This window comes from Esox lucius, chromosome 25 (assembly GCF_011004845.1).
Source record: "Esox lucius isolate fEsoLuc1 chromosome 25, fEsoLuc1.pri, whole genome shotgun sequence".
NCBI classification, from domain to species: domain Eukaryota; kingdom Metazoa; phylum Chordata; class Actinopteri; order Esociformes; family Esocidae; genus Esox; species Esox lucius.
The window spans coordinates 4,723,934-4,750,572 of record NC_047593.1 but is presented as its reverse complement, the minus strand read 5'-3'; the positions used below and the strand labels follow the sequence as shown (position 1 = coordinate 4,750,572).

Here is a 26,639-nt window from a genome sequence, read left to right as displayed (position 1 = left end):
TTGTGCACCCCACTTTTTTCTATTGCGGTAAGAGACAGTTTGCGCGGTTCACTGAAGGGGGTAGTTCACAGCATTGTACGATATTTTAATTTCTCACACTGAACAGCCTTCATTTCTCAGAACGAGAATAGACTGATGGGTTTCAGAAGAACGTTCTTTGTTTTTGGCCATTTTGAGCCTTGAATCAACCCCACCATTGCTGATGCTCCAGATATACAACTAGTCTAAAGAAGGCCTGTTTTCTGACTTCTTTAATCAGCAAAACAGTTTTCACCTTTGCTAACATATTGCACACAGGTTTTCTAATGATCAGTTCGCCTTTATAAATTATAAACTTGGATTAACAAACACAACGTGCTATTGGAACATGACTGATGGTTGCTGATAATGGGCCTCTATATACCTAGGTAAGTATTACATAAACAAATCTGCCATTTCCAGCTACAAGTCATTTACAACATTAACATTGTCTCCACTGTATTTCTGATTTTAAAAAAAATTAGGGACTCTAAGTGACCCGAAATCCTTTGTATGGTAGTGTATTTAAAAAGCACTTGTTTTTTTTATTAATTGTTTTGATTTCTATGCTATGATTTTTATGATGTTATTTTAGAAGTGATGTTCACAGATCACAGTTCGCAAATGTTCGCAGTTCACAGTTCATAATCACATTATTTGGTTATAGAAATATTTTATCCAAATTGTGCCATAAGACACACATCAGCCACTGCTACTAGCGTAGGAGGATATGTTGAGGTGTAGGTTACCATACACATTCCAGTGTATGAACCTGCATTAAGGCTGCATAGGAGTATTGCTTATGGGACTCAGTAAATACAGTGGCAATGTCTGCAGTAGTTATTGGCCCAGCAGATGTGTTCGGATTTGACAGCTTCGAAGCCGTTAAACTCCGACATTGCCTAAATAAAAACAATAAAACTGCTAGGCTGTTGTCGGTTATTGCAGTTTGAAGCAGAGCTGATTAGGCCTAGCCATATGTCTGCATTTCCGAACTGATTACGCACACGCCTCTTTCATGCATAAACTTTTTTCCTCAGCACTTTGCTTGCTCTGTTCTGTTGTTCTGCAAAGGAAACATCTCCGACGAAGGCAGGCCAGAACCATGGGTGAAGCATAGATTTGAGTCAAGCTGTTGTGTTTACAACAGAAATGGCAAGAGAAAGCAATTTGCAGATATAATCAGACATTGTTTGACCATTTCCATATTGACTCGAGTGGATGTTTCAATAAGGCATAAAAAAGCATTCAGTTTATCACAAACCAATTTCTTAGCATAGTACTTTAAATGCTCTGTGCTGTAAATTTTACACCTTCTCCTCTGTAAAATAAATAACATTCCGGCCACGACTTATTTTTTTCTCTCTCATATTTCTCTAAGAAAACTAGTTTCCTTCCAGGGGCGTCTGCCTTAGGCAACTTAATGTAAGAGGTGCAGATATAGGAGATTAGGATTCTGTACTGAGATTTTGAAAGCAAAGACCACAGGCTATGCCTGAGTCATCCAGCTGACTGCCTCTGCTGTTTCACTGCCCATGTTTGCCGTATTCAGCTACCAGAGAATCACCCCTTCATAAACCACCTGTTAGCTGAGGACCTACAGTCAACAAGGGTCATCTCCAGACCATAAATAGGATAACACTCTGAAAGAAAAATGTCTATAAGCTTTACTAGCTTATCGTGGGCCTACAAATATCAGCACTGGATTGCACTGTTGAAGTGGCACTCAGACCACACTGTTCATCTGTAAGCTTTCACTTTGGGGAATGCTAGTAGGTAACAGCTTGTGCCCAGCTTGTGTCCAAGGTTACACTGTGGCAATTGTGGAGCTTTCGTGGCGGTGTCAAAAGTTCCTCACCGATAAAATTTACTGAAGGTGATTGATAGACCTTAAATATATTTGTATTCGCCAGACAGATGTATTAATCAATACCTTTCCCCCCTTCCTAAATGAGCCGCCACTCTGAAAGTGGAAACATAATGATGTGGCAAAGGAAGGCTAATGTTCGGATCATACATTGCACATGAAAGGTATTAACTTACAGAGGATGAAAAAGAGCGGCTGTGATTTTGGGGTTTTGGGGGCCGGATATGGATGCGTACTGCTAGATGTGTGATGTGTTTGTGTCTAAGAGTAGGACACACTTTGTAGCCATCTGTTAAGTGGCAACACTAATGATGTGAAAAGCCTCATTGTGGCCCTTAAAAGGAAACCTGGGGGTAGAACAGTGACTTCTTCAGATCTGCTCACTGGGGAAGTGATTAAGGAGAATGTATCATGCCACATACCTCATTTAATTTGTACCTGCCTGTTTTTCTTTGTGTATGGCAGAACGGAAGCTACAGGACTACCAGTGCCCGGAAGCATTTAAACAAACCAGGCCTGCCAAAAGCACGGCAGGAAACTACTTCACTGCAGTGCACTGTTCCAACACACTTTTCTCTACCCGTCTCCATCAAGAGAACCAGTCTTATGCCAATTATTGTCGCTCCATGCTGACTGGTTTTGTGTATTTCCCACTAAGCTAAACGGTGCTCCCCAGGTATGTGTTGCGGTCCCTCTTAATTCTCTTCCTCGTCTCCCTCTCATCTTCTGTTCAAGAGCCGAAGTCTGTTGTTTGACCGAGCTTTGTCTCTCCACAGACAGACGTGCCTCCACTGAGCACAAGACAAAATATTTGGCTTGGGATCTTTAGAAGTGTTGCGCTCACCGGTGTCTCCTGGCGACGCGTGGGCTGGTTTTGAAGCGTTGTAGCATCAGCACATTAATCTCTCTTACAACTGTATCTCGGTGTTCGGGGGATGTGAAAACGATCGACGGACTACTGTGAACTTCCCCGCCAGCCATCTCCCGAGGTCAGATTGATCCGCTTAATTAAAGGAATCAATGGGCCCTCTGTCCCGACACACTTCCCTCCCTCCCTGCTTAGCTCCCTCCGTCTTTTCCTCCCTCTTCGTCATTTCATCCACCCATCCTCCTCGGAACACGATTTTTCATGCAGGATTTCAAAACGTACATTCCACTTGCAGTGAAGCCTTTTTACACTGTTTATTTCTGTCTCTCACTCCCCTCCCTTTAAAAATTTGAAAGACCACACTACAAAATCAAATTGAGATTGAACACATTTTATTTGGATACGGTCAAATATTAAAAAGAGCAAGCTTATATAGAGGCAGTGTATTTGGGAGCGTCTCTGAACCGCATGCCCCTCTAACCTAAAGACGTCATTGACATTTTGACCCGGCTGCTCTCTATGTTCTGCTGAGGGGCGGGCCTTAGGGGCCTGATGGTAGCGACTAAGCCTGCAAATCATTATGCACTCCTCCTGCTTTCATTAATAATGACACACACACACATACACTCCCCTTTATTTATTTTCCATTTCATTCACTCTCCCCCTCTCTCCATCATATCTTTCCCACCTTTCTCCCGTTTGTACCCGGCCTCCCTTTCTCATCAGCACTCCCAAAAACTCTGAAACACCCTGTCCTACGGGAACATGTGCGTCTGTGAACTTGTGAAGCCTGGATGTCATGTCTCCCATTCAGCCAGCGACCTCCGACCTCTGCCTGCCTACACTTCCTTAAGAGGACTATAGACCAAAAAAAAGAAGCAATTTTAAGACTAAAAACCCACTCGAACTGCACGGTCATTAATGTTTTTAAATCAAAAGGTGTTTCAGTAACAACGACGTGACATATGCTCACCCACACCTCGAGAACAAGCCCATTAGGATGTGATATCTCCATATGACAAAGACAGTGGACTGCGGTATGTTGCCAGTATAAACATTGAGTTGACTCCTAATATTCATCATGGCTTAGATAACAGACTGTTCTGCTTTGTTGTATGTGGTTGTGCAGATTGTGGGTGTGTTCCCTTGGACATTTTTTGTTTGACCAGCCAGGTGCTAACATACCTGCGACTATCAGGAGTGTTTTCGCATCATCACGGGTGAAAAATATAATTAACTAGGAGAAATGGCCGTCGGGGACTTTAAGCGTATACTTTCCTAGCCACTTGAAGCATTTTGCTATTCATTTCCCTCAAAACATTTGGTTTGATGTGCACATTGGCACAGCTGTTGTTGATTCTTTGCTTGGGCCACAGCCTCATGACCAAAGGCAAAAAGGAAAACGGAATCAAATCTCACCTGGTCGACAACTCATGGACAAGCTCTCCACCAACAATGTACTAATTCCCGAAATGTATTCATTCTTTTTCTATTCCTTTATTTAACCAAGGAAAGCTCATTGAGACACATAGTCTATTTTTTAAAGGAGATCTGGCCAAGAAGTCAACGGCAATCAATACAACATTAAAAAGTATGTTTCGTAATAAGAACAGTCATTTACTCTAATTTCTTATTTAATTGGTGTGACTTTGGGGTGGGGAAGGGCTTATCAGTGGTTGACATCCACTGACTCTCTCTGTGTGCATTGCACAATTTGTGTCTTTCACTTCCTGTATAGTAAATATGTCACAAAACCATCTGTTCATAGAGCTTGTTTTTGCCTAACAAGCTCCTCTCTGGAGGAGAACAGATTTTAAAAGCATGCCCTTTTACTTGGTTTGGTGGTCACACTTGGGATGGGATTCATTGCTTGGCCAATTTTGCCTCTGGGTGAACCTAGGACTTCTATATATTTACGTATTTATGTATTTTTTTTTTAATTATAAACATATTTAACCAGGATTAAATTAACAGCACTCCATGGACTGCTTTTTTAATAGGCAAAGCTGAGTATCTACATTTGTGTGTTTGTTGGTTCAATCAAAGTCATAGCTCCGCCTCACCTCCATAACCACCTCCCTGTTTCCATTCCACCATGTTCATATCTGATGGGAAGCTCACTTCATTGTTCTTTGCCTCTGTCTGATCTGTCTGACGTGGGGGCCAATAGCGTTGTGCGAAACTTGTCATACTCTTATCTGTAATCGTATTCATTTGATCCAATTTGTTACTCGTAATTTGATATACTCTTGATTAGAATACCCCGAAGTGCTCTAAATATGCCGTGTAAAGCAAGTGCCATTACAAACTAGGGCTTAACTCAGGATACAACAACGAAACATTAGCGGCGTAATATATACTGGAAAAAGTAGCCTACTAACAAGAACGTTGCAAAAAGCAAAATTTTTAGTGAAGATATACACCTAGCCTACATGGACATTTTAAGCTTGGGATACACAACCGCGATTTTACTTATTGGAGCACTTGGTGTTCATCTTACCTCTGATCACTGACTCACCTCATGCTGTGTTCTATTGCCTACCCTTGTCTAGTGCTTATAGCCTTTAGCTATTGGGCTCGCTCAATCGCTAGACACTATTTGCAAACTCTGAATCGATCAGAAAATGGGAGCGGAAACATCTAGTAACACCCAATGAGTGAGCAGACTTTGAATTTCTTAAGCGTTCGCAAAACATCTCCTACATAGCGTTTTGCAGCTAAGAGCGGCCAGTGTGCCTCCCCTTTGACTGCCAAGTCGGGCGGAATTTTTTTTTTTTGACAAGCGTCAGCTATTTCTCCCCAATTAGTGAGAGATCCAGTCACCCTCTGGCCGTGTAGTAGCCTGCTAGACAGAACAGTCTACAGTTCCCCTTCCGCCCATCCAGCCACTGCCCGGCTGTGCGTTCTCCCATTCTCTGAAGCATTGTGGTTGGGCTGAACGCGTATGAAGGGGAGGGGCTAGTGTTGATCACATAGACCTCCCACTGTCTTTCTTTCTCACTCTCATTCTGTCATTATAGTAGTCTCTGTTGACCCACCCTCCTCTCTCTCTCTCTGTGTCTGTTTCTCCCTCTCCACCCAGCTTCTACTCTCTTTTTCTCTCTGTCACTCACCATTCATTCGGCCTCAACTCAGCATCCCTGTTCTCTCTTTGTCTCCCTCAACGCAGCTTTCCCTCACCCTCTTTCTCACTGAACGCACTCTTTTGTAATCAGTACCTCCCCCCTTCTCTTTCTCTCTTTCTCCCTCTCCAGCCCCTCCCCTTCTGTCTCTCTCGGTCCCCTGAGCTTTACCCACATAATGCCTTTTACACAGGAGCCTAAATGGCCCTTTGCATTATTCAGTAGGGATGGCTATGCACACCGCTCAGGGTCAAATGTCTTCTGGATCTGACAGGAAGCTTGTGGCGAACCTGTGTGTGCGTTGAAAAAGAAAAGCGTGTCTGTATGTGATTGTTTAGCGAACCCCCCACGTGCCTTTTATTAACAGTGTGTGTTATTCCCCTCTGTTAGCAGTATTTCAGACACACACACACACACACACACATACAAACACACTCTGTAAATGACCAAAAGCAGTTATGTTTGCAATATCATTGTGTGCTATTAATAAACCACGTTCCATGGGCGCATTTTCCCTCCATAGTAACTTTAATGCTTTAAGGTCCAAAACTTTAGAATCAATAGATCCAGTAAATGTGCAGCCTTTGCATCACTACTGCATCACTGTCAGTGAACATGTCTTAGTAATTAGGCCTAGAGAGAACCCAAGTCATGAGGTAATTGCATCTATCTATACATGAAAGTACACCTCCGTCCCAGGTATATTTCTCGGATTAGACGGTAAACATATTTTCTCCACGTGCGAATGCAGTAGTTTATGAATCCATATTCAATGGAGAAATACTACACCAACTGCTTTACATGTATCATGAGGTTGCTTTCAAGGTTATCAGAAGGGTTCAGAGACAGTTAAAATACGCCAACCATAATTTATACAGCATAATAAACCTATTGAAATGTCCAACTATCCCACACATTTTGTTATCAAACATATTCAGAGTACATCCGGTTAGTCCCGAGTTTCTTCAGCCTTCACTCCTGAGACTTCGCCACTGGCCACGGAATCGTATTAAGATTCCCATCTCACTTCTCAGTACTAAGTGTCATAGATTGTGTGATTCAAATCAACACTCTCGGCTGGCATATGCAAGTTCCACACAGATTTTTCCCAGTCCTATAAGGTAAACATCCCTCCCTTTACATGTACACACATTTTATGTCCTGCTGTCCTTGTGACCATGATACTTTCCTAAAAACATTAAACCTAAATATTTAACCTTAACCTTAAACCCTCAGTGAATAACCCTAATTCTAAACATAACCCGAATTCAACTTTAACCCTAAACCTAGCACCTAAAAAATAAGCGTCATGGAGCCCGGCAAAATATCATGCAAGATCCAATTTCCCCTTTCCTTATCCGTTCTTGGTCTGCACTGTGTGTTTAAGCTTGGAGGTCTGCAAGCGTAAAATTGAACTGAGTGTGTAAAGCCGCGAGCAACAGGGATTTACAGCAGTGCACAGGGTCCACTGACCAACGCTCCTCAGTAAAGAGGCTGCACGCTATTCCATATTATTGATCAGCAATAAAAAGCGGAGGAGGACGGCATAGCAAAAACCTGTATGCGTGTGAGGAAGGAGTGAGAGCGAGAGGTTATGGATGTGTTTGTGTGTGTGGTGTGTGCGTCAAAAAGATGGAATAATGAGCGGCTGCAGCAAAATCAGATACAGATCATCAACTTTTCTGGTTCCCATCCGAGACTTCTTGAAGGTCATCGGACATAACTACATGCTGTTGCTAATGTACCATATAAATCCATTCAGAGGAGCGGTACCTTGTGGCCTGGATGCCGGTCAGTTCTTCATTTCCCCCGCTAATTGTTGCTTTTATGGATGGGTGAAGGAAATACATCTGGCTTGTGTTAATATCTATATCCAGTATAGGAGCAGTAAGACTCACAGCTTCTTAACATCAACAATTAGGGTTAACTGTCTCGAAAGTTCTGCAGCAACAGGAAATTGGAAATCTTTTGTGGATCCCTACTTAAAGGGATTACTCAGGATTTTGGTAATGATCTGTTTTATCTGCTTCTCTAGAGTAAAAGGAACCTGTAAATGCCAGGAAGTTGCTAACTAGTATTACTTAGTAACTTACTGTCTTTCCACTACCAATCATTAGCAGTGTCCCGATAAAGTAATTCTGCATTCCTTTTTACTGGAAACGTATTTATTGCTAAAATCTCAAACTGTCCCTTTAATGGGTGTTTTTGCAGTTGTTAAAACAAGCAATTCTTAGCCTCCTTTTTTATTTAAATCTGAAAGCATCCTGGAATGCTAGAATGTTCTTTTGGAACAGAGAAATGCAATTAGGGTCCTACTTCTGGGCTGTGTGATAGTAGTGCTTACACAGTGACATATAAATAAGGGGACATGTATAAATGCCGGTTGTAACTAAATTATTGACCAAAGCCATAACCAATAGTGACAGAGTTGATTAGGTCCAACATGCTACTGATTGATTCCCTTGATGATTCCAATCATTTAAACCACTCTCTTTTTACTCTTTATATACTAGGGATGGTAGTTTTAATTCACCCAGCCTATAGAAGCTTTAGCAGCCACAGTATTTATAGTATATTAACAGTGTCTCGAGTTGCGTAGAGACGCTAACTTGCTATATACGAATTGGCTAATGCTTCATGCTGTACATTCGTCCTAACTGCATTCAGATTGAACCACTTCCACCAGTGGTTTTTGGGTTATAGCCATTTCCTTTTCATCACGCTAACTTTAAAGTCCGTTTTTTTCATTCCATCTTGTGATGCGTTATCTCTCAGTGCAATTACTTATGGTACCTGTGGAGTGTCTTTTACTGTAGCATGCTGTGAGATCGTATGATTGTACACTTTGTTATAAGTTAAATGTGTTTCGATAACAAACAGAACATTCCTTCGTATCGGTTTGTATTTGTTCACAGGAAGTCACGTTCACAGGAGGTCATGTTCTGTCTAAAACTCAATGGGCTTAAAGAGCTCTGTTGAATTCTGGGCAGCTACGTCCCTGTATAAATAAGTGTGTATTACGATTTCCTGAGATTGAGTTGAACACCAAAGAGGCAACAAATAATGCAAACATTTAAATGAACTATTGAATTCTCTCTCCCTTGTCTTGATGGGTAAGTTCATAACAAACATGACCACTGTATGTAAAGACTAATATCCTACTACACCGTGCAACTGAGAAAATGACATGATTGTATTATCAGCCTTTTTATGGGGCACCTTTAGAAACTGCAGGAAATGTTTGTTTTAATAAATGACTCATTTGTATTGCTTTTCAAAGTAAGTTGACCTTTTTTAAATTACTTTTAAAGTCGATCTGTTATTTGGAAAAATGTATACTCACACGAGTACTTGAAAAAGTAATGTCCGTTTGGAAATTTGAATCTGTGCCTATCTTGACACTTCGATTATGAAGCATTCCAGCAGATAACCTATTCCCTCACCAATGTAAAGCTATTTAAATACTGCCAACGTATGTGCCTGATGTCAGGCTCACGCATCATTTCTGTCCACTGAGCCAGTCACTCCAGCCAAGATAAACCTTTTGAAAATATTCTCGAAAAGCACGTGAACCAAGGTCTGCTGTAACCCATCCGGAAAACTTGCATCGTAGTCATTTCATCCCAGCTGCGTCTGTGTCCTTTTCTTTTTCTTTGTTGCTTTGTTTGTTCTAATGTGTTCTCGTCCGTTTTTTTCCGGAAGGGACCAGAGGGCGCTTTGCGTGTTACAGACGTGTGCTTTCTCTTCTGTTGTTACTTTGCTCGACCATTAAATTGCCCCTTACTACCATTGCTATTTCCCGGTAGCGCTGGCACTTCATTTTTTATTACACCGTCTGGTGGCTTGAGGCAGACTCCATGCCTTCTGAGACCTTCCTCCATCCGACTCCTTCTACTTCTCCCCTCCGTGTTCTCCATCTCTCTCAGCCTCTTTCTTGCCCTCTTTATTTCTCTCTCATGTGGTCCTTCTCATCCTCTCTTTCTGTGTCCCTACCTCTCTCTTCCTCTCTCTCTCCCCCCTCTCTTAAACTCTCCCCCACTTTCTCCACCTCCCTCCTTTTCCTTTGCGCGCCCATTCACCTACGGCGGTGGCACTCCTTCTCTTTGAGAATCTGGCATCATCTGGTTTTTCTTTGGCTACGCCAGCCCTGGTTCTCTTTATGTACAATTTTATAATTTGGTTTAAAAAAGAGAAAATGTTTACCCTAATTTTATGAAGTGAGTTGATTGAGAACACACTTTCATTTACAGCAAACGACCCGGGAACAATCCGGGCTAACGGCCTTTCTCAGAGACACAACAGATTTATTTCACACTGCAGGCTCTTCATCTAGCAACCTTTTGTTACTGGTCAGACTGCTTCCTGGAGGTAACATATTTGGGCCCGCCTGGAGCTCCAGCACTGCTCATCGGACGCTGGTGTGTATTTGTGGGTTAAAAGGTTTACGGCATCTCTCTGGTTCAAAATCTGTCAGGTGTTATAGTTTTGTTCAGGTTTTCTACCAGACCCTAAACAAAACATTGCTGCATCCCAGTGATATATGTAGTCCCAGGCACAAGGGTGTGGAATCAGGTTAAATATCGCTGCTTGAGACTGTTACTGTAGGAACGATGCCGACATGCAGCCCTTAGTCTTAGTATATCAGACATGCATCCCTGCTACCATAATACTGTTGGTTACCAACCAAATAAAGAGCCTGTCTGATTATTTGTACATGTACTCAAAGATATGCAGTGTCTGTAAGCCAATAAGCATTTAGGGTTTAAACAGACCATTGTATCAAATTCGAATCGGGGTATGTAACTGCGTTTATAACGCAGGACAAAAACATTTCATACATCTATATGATTTTTATTTATATCTACAGCTCCGGAAAAAATGTAAAGACCACTGCACCTTTTTCTTTCTTTCCAAAAGAGTGGAAAAAGGAGGTTTTGAGTGAGGAAGAGGGTTCAAATTAAGAGACCACAGCAGATTGAACGCTTCTGTTCTTCACTCAAAACTTTCATTTTCAACTTCTTTGGAAAGGAAAGAAAAAGGTGCAGTGGTCTCTTAATTTTTTCTGGAGCTGTATATACACAGTGTCTATTTATTATCAGTGGTTAATTATTACTAATTATGTTATTGACTTTAAAAATAGAAATGCGGAACGTAAGGAGTTATAAGGCCTTTACACTACGTCTGAGGACTACCTCCCGGCACCAGTGACCTTTGAATAGGATTTAAATCTGAGTAATAAATAATCATCAGGGTCGTAAACGTTCCTTAAAGCTCTGCTGTTTTTTTTTTTTTACATCCACAGTTGTCACAAAGTGCTTTTACAGACATCCAGCCTTAACCTCCAAAGAGCAGGCAATGCAGATGTGGCAGATACACATGTGAAGTGACAGTTAGTGAGATGGGAAGCCTCTACAGCTACGTGAAACGGCTTTATCGTCTAAGGGGCATGAAATTAAACTCCCCTCAGCTTTGGGGTGGAAAAAAAGAGACAAAGCAAGTGTCTTGCTTTGCAATGTTTGTTCCCTCGGGACCACTTGTTAAATGTGATTTCCACGCCTTGTCTCATCAGAGTAAAACGGCACCGTTCACCGCTTTCTGCTGACACTCTAAATGAGGTCGCCATCTGGTGGATGGTCGATTGTGCTGTCATCGACAGCTGGCAGAAGACTCCAGCTAATATACTGTTAGAAAAAGTGCTTTGGGGGTCAAAGTTTCTCACTTGCCTCCAAACTTGTTTTCTTTTTGTTCCCAGTCAAATACTAGAGGGATATTTATTATTTGGTCAATACTATATAATACAGTTTCTACATATTGTTCCGTAGGACTGAAAGCTGGAAATGTGTGTTTGTGTGTACATTATGCACGTTTGCATGTTTTTATGATAAAGCCCACTGACAACAATATATATTTAATCTCTGCTGCTATACCTCCCAGTAGAGCCTTTATCTTTCACCATACCACCCTCTAAGCTGAGATACTGGTGGGAAAAGATTCCCTTCATCGGTATTTGGTCTGAGGTTCACTCAGGAGCAAGCCTTGATTGTAATGTAATCCTACAAGGGCTGTGGTTACAGTAGAAGTCAGCTGTATTTGTCCCATCGATTAAACACACTGGGTCCTGAGCTCGAGGCATCCCCCTGGTGAAGCTCGTCCCTGGTCGCGATCATGGCTTTCATGATATACCCTAATTAAGCTGATTGCTAGAGCATTTAATTCAATTAAAAGTGAAACAAGACTTTTCTTGGCCTTCAGAGGTTTGCGGAAAACAACACAACAGTTGGAGCTATGGGACTGTCCTTTGTGAATTCCTACAGACCGCTGACTTTAAACTGATTCCACAGTGGGTTGTGTGTCAACTGGCTTCTGCTCTTCTCTTGTACTTGACTAGTGAGTAAAGTAATCACTAAATACTCAGGAACTCCCCTCAACTAGTTGTGTAGGTACTGAGAGGGAGAATTCTGCCTATTAAGTTTGACACCAGGTTTGACACCCCATCAATAGCCTATGCTGTGCTTTGGAAATCTGTCATCCAGAACCACTGTGGTCTAGAATATACTCTCCCTCTCTGTTTTGAATCCATGCAAATCCAAGGTAGTGAATGATTCTACTTTTGTCTGTTTTTCTGACTCTCTCTTTCATCAGAATTGCAGAAACCTTGCATGTTTTGTGCAGGCAATCATGCCATGGAAGCACGAAAAAGGGTCAAAGCCACATAAGGACAAGGCAGAGTTTCTGAGATCCAAAGTTTTCTGTTTTGGATGTTAAATGGAAGGTTGTACGATTCCATTCTCTTCCATATAATACATTACATAACACTAATGGACAAGAGGCATCATATAGTGGTTTTAAAAATGTAAGGAATCTTCTGCAATTGTTATTAGCAATGTAATTTAAATGTGCTAAGGGCCAAGCCTGATGTCAAGGCAAACTTGACACTTTCCTTTATGCACCGTCACCGAAACAAGGACATTTAATTTGCAGGCACATTTCTTATTATATCTCCATTTGTATTTCACCTTTCAATTTCCTTCAGATTAGTTTTCATCCAGCTTCACTGCCATTATAAGTTTCTTTAGAGGGAGATGGGAAGCCATTAGGAAAAACAAAATGGGTTGGAACTGCAGCCCGGGTGGTTGTGGAGGCAAAAACTCGGGCCTGGGAGGAGTTCGGTGAGGCCATGGAGAAGGACTATCGGCTGGCCTCGAAGAGATTCTGGCAAACCGTCCGGCGCCTCAGGAGAGGAAAACAGTGCCCTACCAACGCTGTTTACAGTGGAGGTGCGCAGCTGTTGACCTCAACTGGGGATGTCGTTGGGCGGTGGAAGGAGTACTTCGAGGATCTCCTCAATCCCGCCTTCACGTCTTCCATTGAGGAAGCAGAGACTGAGGGCTCAGAGGTGGACTCGTCCATCACCCGGGCTGAAGTCACAGAGGTAGTCAAGAAACTCCTCGGTGGCAAGGCACCGGGGGTGGATGAGATCCGCCCTGAGTACCTCAAGTTTCTGGATGTTGTGGGGCTGTCTTGGTTGACACGCCTGTGCAACATCGCGTGGCAGTCGGGGACAGTGCCTCTGGGATGGCAGACCGGGGTGGTGGTCCCTCTTTTTAAGAAGGGTACTGGAGAGGAGAATATGGCCGATGGTAGAACCTCGGATTCAGGAGGAACAGTGTGGTTTTCGTCCAGGCCGTGGAACACTGGGCCAGCGCTCCATCACCCTCTACAGGGTGTTGGAGGGTTCATGGGTGTTTGCCCAACCAATCCACATGTGTTTTGTGGATTTGGAGAAGGCATTCAACTGTGTCCCTCACGGCCTCCTGTGGAGGGTGCTTCGGGAGTATGGGGTCCTGGGTCCTTTGCTAAGGGCTGTCAGGTCCCTGTACAACCAAAGCAGTAGCTTGGTTCGCATTGCCGGCAGTAAGTCAGACTTGTTCCCGGTGGATGTTGGAATCCGGCAGGGCTGCCCTTTGTCGCCGGTTCTGTTCGTAATTTTTATTGACAGAATTTCTAGGCGCAGCCAGGGGCCGAAGGGTGTCAGGTTTGGGGACCACACGATTTCGTCTCTGCTCTTTGCGGATGATGTTGTTGTGTTGTCCGCTTCAAACCAGGACCTTCAGCATGCACTGGGACGGTTTGCAGCCGAGTGTGAAGCGGTCGGGATGAAAATCAGTACCTCCAAATCCGAGGCCATGGTCCTCAGTCGGAAAAGGGTGGCTTGCCCACTTCACGTTGGTGGAGAGTGCCTGCCTCAAGTGGAGGAGTTTAAGTATCTAGGGGTCTTGTTTACGAGTGAGGGATGGATGGAACGGGAGATTGACAGACGGATTGGTGCAGCTTCTGCAGTAATGCGGTCAATGTATCGGTCTGTCGTGGTGAAGAAAGAGCTGAGCAGCAAGGCGAAGCTCTTGATTTACCGGTCAATCTACGTTCCTACTCTCACCTATGGTCATGAGCTTTGGGTCCCGGATCCCGGATACAGGCGGCCGAAATGAGCTTTCTCCGCAAGGTGGCTGGGCGATCCCTTAGAGATAGGGTGAGAAGCTCGGTCACCCGGGAGGAGCCGCTGCTCCTCCACATCGAGAGGGGTCAGCTGAGGTGGCTTGGGCAAAAGTTTCGGATGCCTCCTGAACGCCTTCCGTCCCACCGGGAGGAGACCCCGGGGAAGTCCTAGGACACGCTGGAGGGACTATGTCTCCTGGCTGGCCTGGGAACGCCTCAGTGTCCCCCAGGAAGAGCTAGAGGAAGTGTCTGGGGAGAGGGAAGTCTTAGACTGCTGCCCCCGCGACCCGGCCCCGGATAAACGGAAGAAGATGACTGAATGAATGAAAATGGGTTGGTTTTTTCGCCTCATCCACATCTGAGTTGAACTGGGACTTTGCTCATAAAGACCCGTGATACCCTCGATATCCCATCAGCAAAGTGTAACAAGTTTATTTAACAAGGCTTATTTTTTAGCAATTTACAGCGCGTTCATTTATTAATTGCGTTTGCTGGCAGTGACATAAAAATATGTATATCTGCAGTATAATAAAATAAGAATGAGAGACTGTGGGAGGTCTCTGCTGGGTAACTGCGTGTTATAAAAGTGTGATCTATATTTCATACTCACCACAGTACCCTCTCAGCACAGAGGATGCTTGAACAAATTATTCCTCCCTCATCCACATTTAAACGCACTTTTTCTGGGTGCCTTGCCTTGGATGCCCTCTATCCGTGTCAAACGGCAACTTGCAAACGCACGGCACCAGGAATTGAAAAAAAGGAAAGGAAAAAAATATGACAGCGTATGAGCCCACTACTATAAGTCGTTCAGAATAATCACTTCCACTGAATGACTTAACTGTAAAGGCAATGATCCTCTTCAACATGTGCGTTTTGACAGTAGGACGTCTCCACCAAATTGATGAGACGGCGGTGAGGTGAGTGGATGTTGTTTCTTGACTAACTGTTGTTTCAGAGTGGGGGCACTGACAGGGTGGATAAGTGGTCAGACACCGGCTCTGCCGTTTCCTGGAACATAGTTCCAGATTAAAATGCCACTGGCTACCATAATAAACTGTTAGGCTAATGTAGCTACTTCCATGATCCTTCACTTTGAATTTGTCAAGTCCTCAGGCCAAGAGGGCCTCACTAGGGCTGTGTTTAACAGACTTTGTGTTTGTGTGTGTGTCCGCTTGTAACTGTGTGTGACTGCTACTTAGTTTTTCAGTACGGTGTCCCTCCTGAGTTCACTGCTTTCCCTTGGTCATGAACACTACAAAAGCTTCCCCAATGACAGTACCGCTGCAGCTCACTGACTAAGTTCAGGTGTTTCCCCCACACCCTTTGCTCACAGGTGCACACATTCTGGCAAATAGCCGTTAAATCTCCATAGATACTGGCAGCAGAATCGGTTGTACTGAAGAGCTCAGTGACTTGAAACGTGGCAGGTATAGGATAGGATGCCACCTCTGCCACAAATCAGATTTTTTCTGCCCGACTAGATCAACTGTATGTGCTATAACTATGAAGTGGTAGTGTCTAGGAGGAACAACAGCCCACCCACGAAGTGATAGACTACACAAATTTGCAGGGTATGGTTGCTGAGTGCTAAAGCATGTAGCACGTGAAATTTGCCTATCATCTGTTGCACCACTCACCACAGAGTTCCAAGCTGAGGCAACATCAGCATAAGAGCTGTGCGTTGGGAGCTTGACAAAATGGCTTTCCATGGCCGAGCAGCTGCACGCAAGCCTCACATCAACATACGTAATGCCAAGTGTCGGCTGAATTGGTGTACAGCACGCCGCCACTGGACTCCGGAGCAGTGGAAACCAGTTGTCTGGGGAGATGATCTCCATATTAATGCCCATGGTTTTGAAATGGGATGTCCAATAATCTCATTTTAGGTCTAATGGTCGGATGTCCACATACTTGTGGCAATAGTGATGGAGCAGGTTAGGATGGACTTCATATTAATAGGTTTGAACACACCTGCTCTTTCAAGGGTATTTCAATTTGTTAAACATTGAGGGACAATAGTGAAGACATCAAAACGATGAAATAATACATGTGGGATCATGTTGTAATCAAAAAAGTGTTAAAGAAATGTAAAATGCAGATTTATATTTTTGATTCTTCTAAGTATCCACCATTTGCCTTGATGATCGCTTTTCACACTCTACAATCACCTGACCTCAATCCAACTGACATGGTTGGAGTTGGACCGCAGAGCCACAGCTTTTTGGCGTCTTAAGCTTCACCAGGGGGATGACTTGAGCTCAGTGGCGTCTTTAGCATTGGGCATCTGGGGCTCTTTTATGAGTAGGCCCGGATCTCAATCGGACCAAAATAAAATAAAAATAAAAACAGTCCCTGACTGCCCATTTTTTTATTTTAGGACCTAAGTAAGCCCCACCCCCCAAAAAAAATCTGATATTACAATTAAATTACCTTTTTTCTGCTATGGTGCATGGAAATTAGTTATAAAATATATGTAACATGGCTAACGCTGTATATTAGTTTGCAGGTCTCAAAAGTTTTTTGTAATGACAGATTTTGTTGTTGAAGAAAAGTGTATGTAGCGCCATAGCCACAAACCAACCTCGCATCAAGCAATAATCAACAAGCTTTTTTACTATGAATTATCCTTGTCTTATTATACCAGCGGATTCAAAAGCCTCTTCCACAAACACACTGAGAATAGGTAATATTAGATATAATAGGACATGAAAACATCACACTGTTTTGCCGCAGAGACAATAGAACTATGCCCTTCTTCCTCCAGCCCTGGCCGACGGGTGACCAATATGCACTGCATTGGAGATGGCACACCCCAGGATTGAACCTAGGGTGAAGCGGTGCCACGGCACTACACTAGTGTGTTGGATAGCTGCGTCACTCAGAAGGGGAAAGGACTGTGACATACATGGGTAGCTAAAATGAATGATGACTCAAAGGAATACCATATCATGTCCACAGGATGAGAACAGCTGCTTATGTTTGGGTTGGCGTGCGGACGTGTGCAAGTGCCTGTAAGCATTTTCTATACTTGTGCGCATGTGGAAAAAGGGCATGTCGTCAAGGAGTGACAGACAGCTTCATAATAAGTACAAAACAATAGGTTCTTTCCTGTTTCCCTGTATCTGTCTCTTCCTTCTTTTCCCTCAGGGCTCATCACTGATCATGTCCTGCTTCAACAACATGGGCAGAGAGAGGGTAATTTGTGTTCTGCTTCGACTCAATTCATCAACAGACAATACCGCGACTCCTTTAATGAAACTTAATGAATCATTTGCCAGGGACCGATAATTAGTCACGTCGGTGCGGCTGTCCTCGGAGGCCCGTGGTTGCTCGCATGGCTTCGTCTCAGTTTTTGCGCTGGGTGATTTAAGTGCAGCCTTGTGCTCCTCTCATACTGCTACTTCTGCCTTAATTACTCTCAGTGTAGTTCTTCCACTTTGAGTACATCACTCTGAGTCAACAAACAAACAAAAAATGTAATGTTTCCTTTAGGACACAAGTCGGTTGCTTAGCCAGCAAGACTTTGCTTTCAAGCTGGTGTGAACTATGGATGGTCAGGTCTGGTATCCATACCTTTGTCTGTAAGCTGAAAGGGGTTACGTTCCTAATCAAGCTGGATCTCATTGAGCTGGTTAAATGTGAACTTGTCTGTAGGCCTCTAACTATTATTTTAAACTGAAGGCATCGGTTGGTGACCTTCTTTATCTGATTGGTTTTCTGTCAAGGAACCCGATCTGAAATCTTCTCTATGTATTATTATTTCTTTGTCTTTCAACGTACTCTTTGTATTTGGCAGCTGAAAAATTTTATGCAGTCCTTAGGCAAAGCTGGGCCCAACTTAACCACAGTGATCCCCACACTTCTGTCAGAGCTTTTCAGAAGCTAGCTGACGCACAGGGACACCCAACAGCTGTTAGCTTGGATGGCTGTTGGCTTGTGCCTTCCCATGTGTGGGAAGCTCATTTAGCATTCATTTCGGCACAGTAATTGTGCGACTTGGGGCCATTACTGAAACCGAAAAGCAGAACCCAGAAGCTAGAATGCCAGAGACACCTCACAGCCTCTCTCTCAGTGGACTTTTGGCAGCCTTGACTTGAATGCATTCTTATCAGCTATCCTCACACTAGCCTGGAGCCAGATTTGAGGGTCCAATTTGACTCGCTGTCCTGTTCCTCGATTAACCCCTCAAGCCGGTCTTGGCTAAGCATGCAAGCCCCAAACAGCAGCACATTTACAAGGCCATTTCACAGAGTGCTTTAGCTGGTCAAATTATTATGTGCTTTTGGGTCCATATTCTGTCTCATTCTAAACAGATTTACCTTCCGCAAGTAGGCTTTTGCAGGAGATGGTTATCCAGTGATATACCGAAGTTATACCGTTAACTTCAAAACCGAGATTTTGCAATTGGTCAGATAAACCCTTTACAGGGCTGCGTTCACTAATGAAAGCGTTCCATAATGTAAAGCTTGACTTAGATCTTTTCAACAGGGACAGACATTTTAGTTTGGATTTTCCTGGTACCATTCTGAATGTTCGTTGTGTGAAGACATGATGAAAATGTGAGGCACTAAGGCATGCCCTCAAAGTGGGGACAGCTACAGGACTATTGACCCTTTAGCAGACTGACACGTCTATCTCCCACATACATTTGAATAGGAGGCTTATCCCACTTCCTGCCTACCCCTAAATGTTAACATCATTTCATCATCATTATGAGAGAAAATGCCTTTTCACATTGGGCTCTCTGGGGCAGCTTCACGTTGATTCAGCACAGTGGCTCTAAATTCATTCCCCCACATTCCCCGTGACTGTGGTCAAGGCGATAGGCTGGCTGCGACAAATGCAAATACCCCGACGCTGCACATTTACAGTCAGAATCATACTTTGTATTATGGGGCTGATAGTGAGAGGCAAATATAGGAATGTACATACATTTCTATACAACACAGTAAGTGGCGCGCGTATGTATTTGATGTAGGAAGACGGACTGGGATGCGGGTGCAGTGTTGTGCAGGTGTTTAATCAGCCATTAAAATTCTGGAGGGGGCTTGATGTGTTATGCACAGTCTGGTTAGTCTCTGTCCGACAGACGGACGATTACTGAAGGCAACAGGAAAAGAAACTGCTCAGGTGGCAAGATTTTCTGCCCTGCCCTTGGGTTGACGGGGGATTCTTCTTTTGAATAGTCATCAATGATTTTGCCTGCCAGCTTTCTAGCCCCGGAGTCTTGTAGACCCTTGATGGAGTGCATGTGACAGCCAGTGACCCTTTCTGCTGACCTTCCAGTACCTCTGCAGCACAAACACCCATACAAGGCAGTGATGGAGCAGGTTAGGATGGACTTCACAATTGATGCGTAATGCTAGGTCAAGATAGAGTGGAAGAGTTGTATTTTGTATTTTTGCTGCCACAAGTGGCACTTCTGCGGTCATATCTTCTTAGAGATTGGTGGGGTTTGGTTGTCCTCCCATCTTAAATTGTGCCAGTATGTTTCATACAAGATATATATTCCCAAGGTCAAAACTAGCACACTGCATAAGAAATAGGCCGTTTGTGACTCTATGCACAATGTAAATGTTATTTGCCAAAACAAAACATGTTTTATAATCATTTAGTTTTTTTTTATCATCTTTATATGTGCTGAATGCTTTGTGTGTATTCTTATGCTGACCTGTGGGCCTTGAAAAGTAGTTCAATTTGTTGTGTTTCTCAAAGACAAGGAAGCTTGAAGGCATGTCACATTATCTGTTTTAAATTGGTTCGTTAGGAAAGATGTTATGTGGCCAGTACACCACAGCTAAGGGCTGGCCTAAGAAATCTCAGAATGCCTGGTTTCAGCAATCAGCCTTGGTATATAATATATGGACAAAAAATAAATAAACTAGAATTAGAACAGTATGTTTTGTCATATAATTGGTATATTGTATGGCCCCTTTACAGTCATGTGATAAAGTTTAATTTATTTTACTGTGTCTTGTATTTGTGTACATGACTATTTGAGCCAGATTTCAACCACATTAACTGATTAATTGATTTATTTTTTACCATTTATGCAAATAAAATCAAGAGAACAGAAATGCAATTTCCTAATTCAAAAAGACCTACGATATGTTTCACCCGTGAGTCTGGGATGGGTTATAAAGCAGAATTGCAGAGTCAAAGCCCAGACAAATTTATCGAAATGCTGTGATATGCTTGATAGGCACTTCTCATGTTCAGTACCATGTGGTGACTGAGCTGGAAACTCCATTATAGACATAATAACACTTGACTGCAATAGTTCCTTAAATAGTTCTTGCATAGTTTGGAACTGTGGTTTGGGTCATTGTTCTGTAGTAGGAGGAAATCTGCTGCATTCAAGCACTGTCCACAGGGTATGGCATGGCGTTGCAAAATGGAGTGATACAGCATTTTTCAGCGGTGCTAACATAAACGCAAAAATTATTTTCTAATGATCAATTAGCCTTTTAAAATTATGAACTTGGATTAGCAAACACAACGTGGCATTGGAACAGAGGACTGATGGTTGCTGATAATGGTACTCTGTATGCCTATGGAGATATTCCATTGAAAATCAGCTGTTACCAGCAACAATAGTCATTTAAAACATCATCATAACTACACTATATTATGATAAATGTTATGTTATTTTATTGGATAACAAGGACTCCAAACTTTTGAACGATAGTTTAGTTTTTCACTTGACTATACCACAGCCTTCACCCAGTTTCCAGGATTCACACCATAAAGTTTATTGTTTCACATAAAGAAATATACCAATAATAACATTTAACACTTCCCTGAGTGCTCTACCTACCGTATGCCAACTTCCATTATGATGTCTCACCACTTGATGCCCTAACAGAAGCATGTTTTAGTTGTATGAATAGGCTTGATGAAAGGCCATGAAGAACTTCTTCCTACAAAACAATCAAACTACCTTGCTGTGGGACATTCACTTTGTTATGCTCCTGGACAGCCATTGACATGCCCTTCTCCTTTATGCTTAGATTATTGAAAGACTTGCCCTTCAGCTGGTGGATCAGTCAATTATTGTTATTGATGAGCTAGCTTTCTTCTGGAAAATAGTCTTATCAAATATTTATGTGACTCTTAGTTATCCGCAGAGTCTGAGTTGTAGCAAAATAAGTAGAAATACTCATTTTGGTTGCCGATACTTTTCATACTTGAGTTCAGGAGCTTCGCAATGCTTTTGATCTTGTATTTCATGGGAGGAACAGTCCTGTTTGGCTCAGTTTGTAGGGCATGGTTCTTGCTAATGGGGGGCGTTGTGGGTTTGATTCCCACGGGGTCCTGTATGAAAGTGTATGTAAGTTCCTCTGGATAGGAACTTCAGCGAAATGACTCGGCAGAATTGTAAAGGAGCAGGAAGTCAAACAGTTGAAAATGACACGGTCCCTTGTTACTTGGTGCCGATAAACACTTGCCCAGTTCTTCCCTAACCTCGTACCTCTGTCTCCCAGGTGACCACCCTAGTGAACACCAGTAACAAAGGGCCCAGTGGCAAGAAGAAGGGACGGTCTAAGAAGGCCCACGTACTGGCTGTGTCTGTGGAGCAGGCCACGCAGAACTTCCTGGAGAAGGGTGAGCAGATTGCCAAGGACAGCCATGACCTGAAGGAGGAGCTGATCCTTGCTGTGGAGGATGTCCGCAAACAAGGTATGTCTGCAAGGGGACACTGTACTCGTAGTTTCCCACTGTTATACATTCTGTCCACAGCATGAACCCATTTAAATTAGACAAGATGTACCCAATGCTCTCACAGGAACACAGTAGTTACTTCTGTTTACACATGTATATACTGCATCAATCCATTAAATTAGACAGTGAGGTATACCCAAGGCACTCACAGGGACAATGCACTTGTAGTTCTCAGTTTTACATGCCCATGTGACAGCAAGGTCAGGCAGACAGAGAGAGAGAGTCCTCTTCAGGACACCGTACTTACAATTAGATATTTGGCAGACGCTTTCATCCAGAGCAAGTTAGTTAGGGTTGTATTAGGCAGCGCTATTCCTGCAGAGCCGCAGGGACTCTGTGCTCTTCCAACCAGACTCCACACCAGACCTAATTCTAATCGACCAATTCAGGGAAATGAACCTGGTCTTCCGGAACTGTAACACAGGTTTTGTTGTTTTGAAATGACACAATGGCAGTGGGGATGTAGAACAGACTGTCAGCCTTACTTTGAGTGTATTTTCAGCCATATCGAATAAACCATCTAGACAAAACAGCTGTCTCTTATTATACAGTTGTGTTTGTTTGCATCATCAGCGCATGCACAAGTCTAGTTTTGTTTCTAGGTTTTGCATTTGCATTTGGAATAGTTTACTGGTGTCTGACAACCCTAGCGCCATCTATTGGTTGGGGACAAGTAATTTTCAGGGCAAATCAAGCTGGCTATTATAATGCTTATAAAATATTATGTGTGCCAAAATCATCAGTTGATTTTTTCATGAATAAAAGCACTGATTAGCTCTGCAATGATAAATGACCTGGTAGACAAAAGAATGCTCACCATAATTAAGAAACAAAACAACATAGAACTGTCTGACAGATCCGGAACACACTTAAGGAGGTGGGTGTGAATGTCAGCCACTACAATTCACAGAAAACATCACCAGCTGCAGTAAAGAGGCTGGACTGCAAGGTGGTAAACACTATAAATCGTTGTTGATGTCAGGAATGCATTTTCTGAATTTTCCCAGTCTCCTCCCGTTTTAAACTATAGGAGGACTTGAGGTCCTGGTCCACACCTGCGGAATACCTGGTTTGGGGGGGCCCGTTGCTGTCCCTGTCCTTGTCCATCTGGTCATACTTCTGACCTAGTCTAAATTTACATAGACTCTGGATTTAACCCAAATGCATTTATTAATTTAGTCCTTCTTAGGGAGTTTTTCCTAGCCACTGAAATTCAACACTGCTGTTGTTTGCTCCTTGGACTTTAAGGCCGGGTGTTTCTGTAAAAGCACTTTGTGACAGCTGCTCTTGTAAAACGGGTTTTATAAATACATTTGATTGATTGACTACTTAGCTTCAAAAACATGATGGCTGAAAACCTACCAAAAAAACAATGAACACAAAAAATGTATGTTAATATGCTCCAAATGAGCGATGGCAATTGGAAAGTGTGGAGAAGAAAATGTAACGGACATACCAACTTATCAAATAAGAGGTGTTCTGTTTCGGGCATGTTGAGTTTCAGCTGGATGATGTAACAACTGATGGCAACAGTAGGATGGACTCTAAAGTGTGCAGAAATCTCCCAAATGCCTCACAATTAATTAACCACACTTCACCTTGCAGCACAACAATCATGTCCAACTCACTGCTACTAAGGCATCTTCCAGGGCCTAAAGATATAATGTTGTTGACTGGTCAAATCAATCACCCATCCTGAATCCAATTAGGAATCTGTTTCATTTGTTGAAGACTGAAGGCCAACATTCCTCAAATCAGACAGGAACTGAAGACTGCAACAGCACAGACCTTCACCACCAGAGAAGATACCCAGTGTCTGGTAATGTCTATTGGTTACATACTTTTGTGCAAAGGATTTGTTACCAAGTTCTCCACTTTAACCTCTCAGACATTGCTTTATTTAAATCCACTGTGCTGGAGAACAGAGCTGAAACAACAACACCAACATCAAACATTTTGGTATTCCACAGCCAAGTGATCAGCACAGTCAGGCAAGTACAGGTGCTTTTTTCTTTTTTCCCCTCGCTGCTCTCTGGTGCATTTAGAGATAACCGCCTCCACAATCTAAGACAGGGAACACTGTTCCGAATACATACAATGAGACAGCATACATACCCCTCCACAGGTCTACTGTCCAGAGCCCATATCTATTCTGGTTCATGTGCAGAACGGCTGTGACATCATTTATTAAAACCTTGAAAGATGCCCGCGTGCTTTTATTCCCTTCAGAGGCCTCGTTTTCTTCAGGAGAACACTTGAAAGGAGAACTTGGACTACTTTACGGGGTACCCAGGTTTAAGAATTCCCCTGTGTGTTTTTCCCCTCCTCAACCTCAGAAGGAGTACTACTATTGATGATGTTTCCTCTTCGCTGAGCCTTAAATCCTCTTGTCTCTCCATGAACCTCGCTTCAACTAACTCCAGTTGTCTGGCACACTTACACACACACACACACACACACGTGCACACACAGCCTTCAGCATTGTATGGAATCTGCGTGGTGAAATCAGACTATTTCTTAGGCTGTTGCACTTGTGGGTCCCAGCAGGGGTCTTCCATTAAAATACACCAGCGTTGGCACAGAGGGCTCTCTTTCTCACGCAGGCGCTCTTCCTCTTTTTCCCCATACAGCTTATTCCTCACTTTCAACAAGAACACGACTGAAGTAAAAAGCGTTATGTGTAATCAGGCGAAAGTGTGACATTCACCACTCTTGTCTTTGTTGTGGTAACTTGTTGTAAGGGCCGGTCGTTATCCAGCTGTGGCTTGGTGTGTGCTGCGTTGGAAGTCCTAGACTTTTCAGATCTTTTCCATTCTTGCGTTGTCTTCATTTATGTGGTGTTTTAAACTTGGAAAGTAATTCTGCTGGATCCCTTACCATGTCACATTTGATTAGAGAATAGTGTTATGGGTGTTTACTTATTTAACGCTGCACTATCTGCTTCCATCATGCACTATTGGTTTTCTTTAATTTCACTGTTAAGGACTCTAGCTAGATAGTCCTATGCTTTTTTTGCCAGGAATGCTGTCTAGTTTCTGTAAGTCATACATTTTCTGTCCTTCAGCTTGATAGGGACTGTTATTCAGGAAGTTGAAACTTTTTATGTTGCAAGACAGTTTACAGAGTTCAGTGTGTTCCTTGTCTCTGATATGTAGAGCATGCCTGAGGGCTCTGTGTGTATGACAGAGGCTTGGTGTGTGTGTGTGTGTGTGTGTGTGTGCGCGCGTGTGTGTGATAGAGAGATACCTTGTGTCTAAGAGAGAGTGTCAAGCTAATGCAGAATTTCTCTGACTCAATGATCCTTGAGATCAGATCATGCATGGGTAATTACACCTTCATCTTCAAGAAAGCCCAGCACTGTACTGCGCTACACACAATTCTTCCCCTTATTCGTCATTAACCTCTCCATTCTCCAGTTCCTACTTTCGCACATCTGTCTAGTCATTGTGAGATATAATAATAATGATAATAATAATAAACACAAATTATAGTACAAAACAAGGGCCCCTAGGACCACCCTAGGACCACCCTAGGACCACCCTAGGACCACCATAGGACAATAGGTGTCCCTGTTGCTAACGTAGGAAACACTGACTGTAGACTGTAGTCAGAATCAGGATCAAATGTACACATAACCAGACTTGATGTAACTTGTGGAGAACATATAGGGGACAATATACGAATTATACGTAAAATTGACATACGTTTATATTCAATAGGAAGCTTAACATAGAGGACACTGGCGGTAACAGTATATTCTGTATGTTTAAGATGTAGTCTTTGAGCTGTTATTTGGATGTAGTATTGTTCATCTGCTTACCTAACAGCTAATCGTTTGAAGGTGGTTTGATGTGTAACACATGGGGTTGTTAGTCTTTGCCTGGCAGAAAGACTATTACTGAGGCTCACAGCACCTGTTCAGATGGCTGGAGTTGTTGGTCGTGACTGACCATTACTGGTCACCTGAACTCTGCCTGCCTGAGGCTAATTTCTGGAGCAGTGGTTGACCTGAGTAGTCTGCAGGCCGTCAGTCCTTACGGACACACATGGACTACGCCAGTGCAAACCTAACTGGGAAGAGGTACTGCTGTGTTCTATAGCCAATGGATTGATGTTTGTTCGACCTTGACGTGATGAGTCATCGTATTTCAACTCCGAACACTTCAAGACAGAGACCCAGTAAAGCACACTAAAACAATGCTAGGGGACGTTTTCTTTCATTTCTTTTCTTTCATCCCGAAAATGATATTAGATTTTTTCTAATCTTGAAATTGAATTTCTCACTGGTTAAGCACTGAGCAGTTCGGAGTAATGGAGCGGCCGAACGTTCCTTCTTTCTTGATGGATTGCGTGGGTGTGTGTGTGTGTAGGAGAAGTTGAGTGTAAGAGTGTTAAATTCTCCTGATTGATAATCTCAGGCCCTGGCTTTGGGCTAAGCTTTTGGAGAACTTAACGATCCCAAGATGTTTACTCTGCCGTCACGCCACATTAATGCTTTGATTGTCTGCGGCCGGTTGAGCTGCTGCCACCCCCATCATGTCGA

The 26,639-nt window shown here is 43.1% G+C and overlaps 1 protein-coding gene across 2 annotated transcripts in view; it reads left to right on the top strand.

Moving 5' to 3' along the window:
• Nucleotides 1–26,639, top strand: part of ctnna2 (catenin (cadherin-associated protein), alpha 2) — a 524,553-nt gene that overhangs the window by 80,337 nt on the left and 417,577 nt on the right. For both annotated transcript variants that reach the window (XM_029118384.2, XM_029118385.2), the window contains one exon: nucleotides 21,859–22,054. In XM_029118384.2, the coding sequence (XP_028974217.1) occupies nucleotides 21,859–22,054 (196 nt within the window). The remainder of the gene's footprint in view (nucleotides 1–21,858; nucleotides 22,055–26,639) is intronic.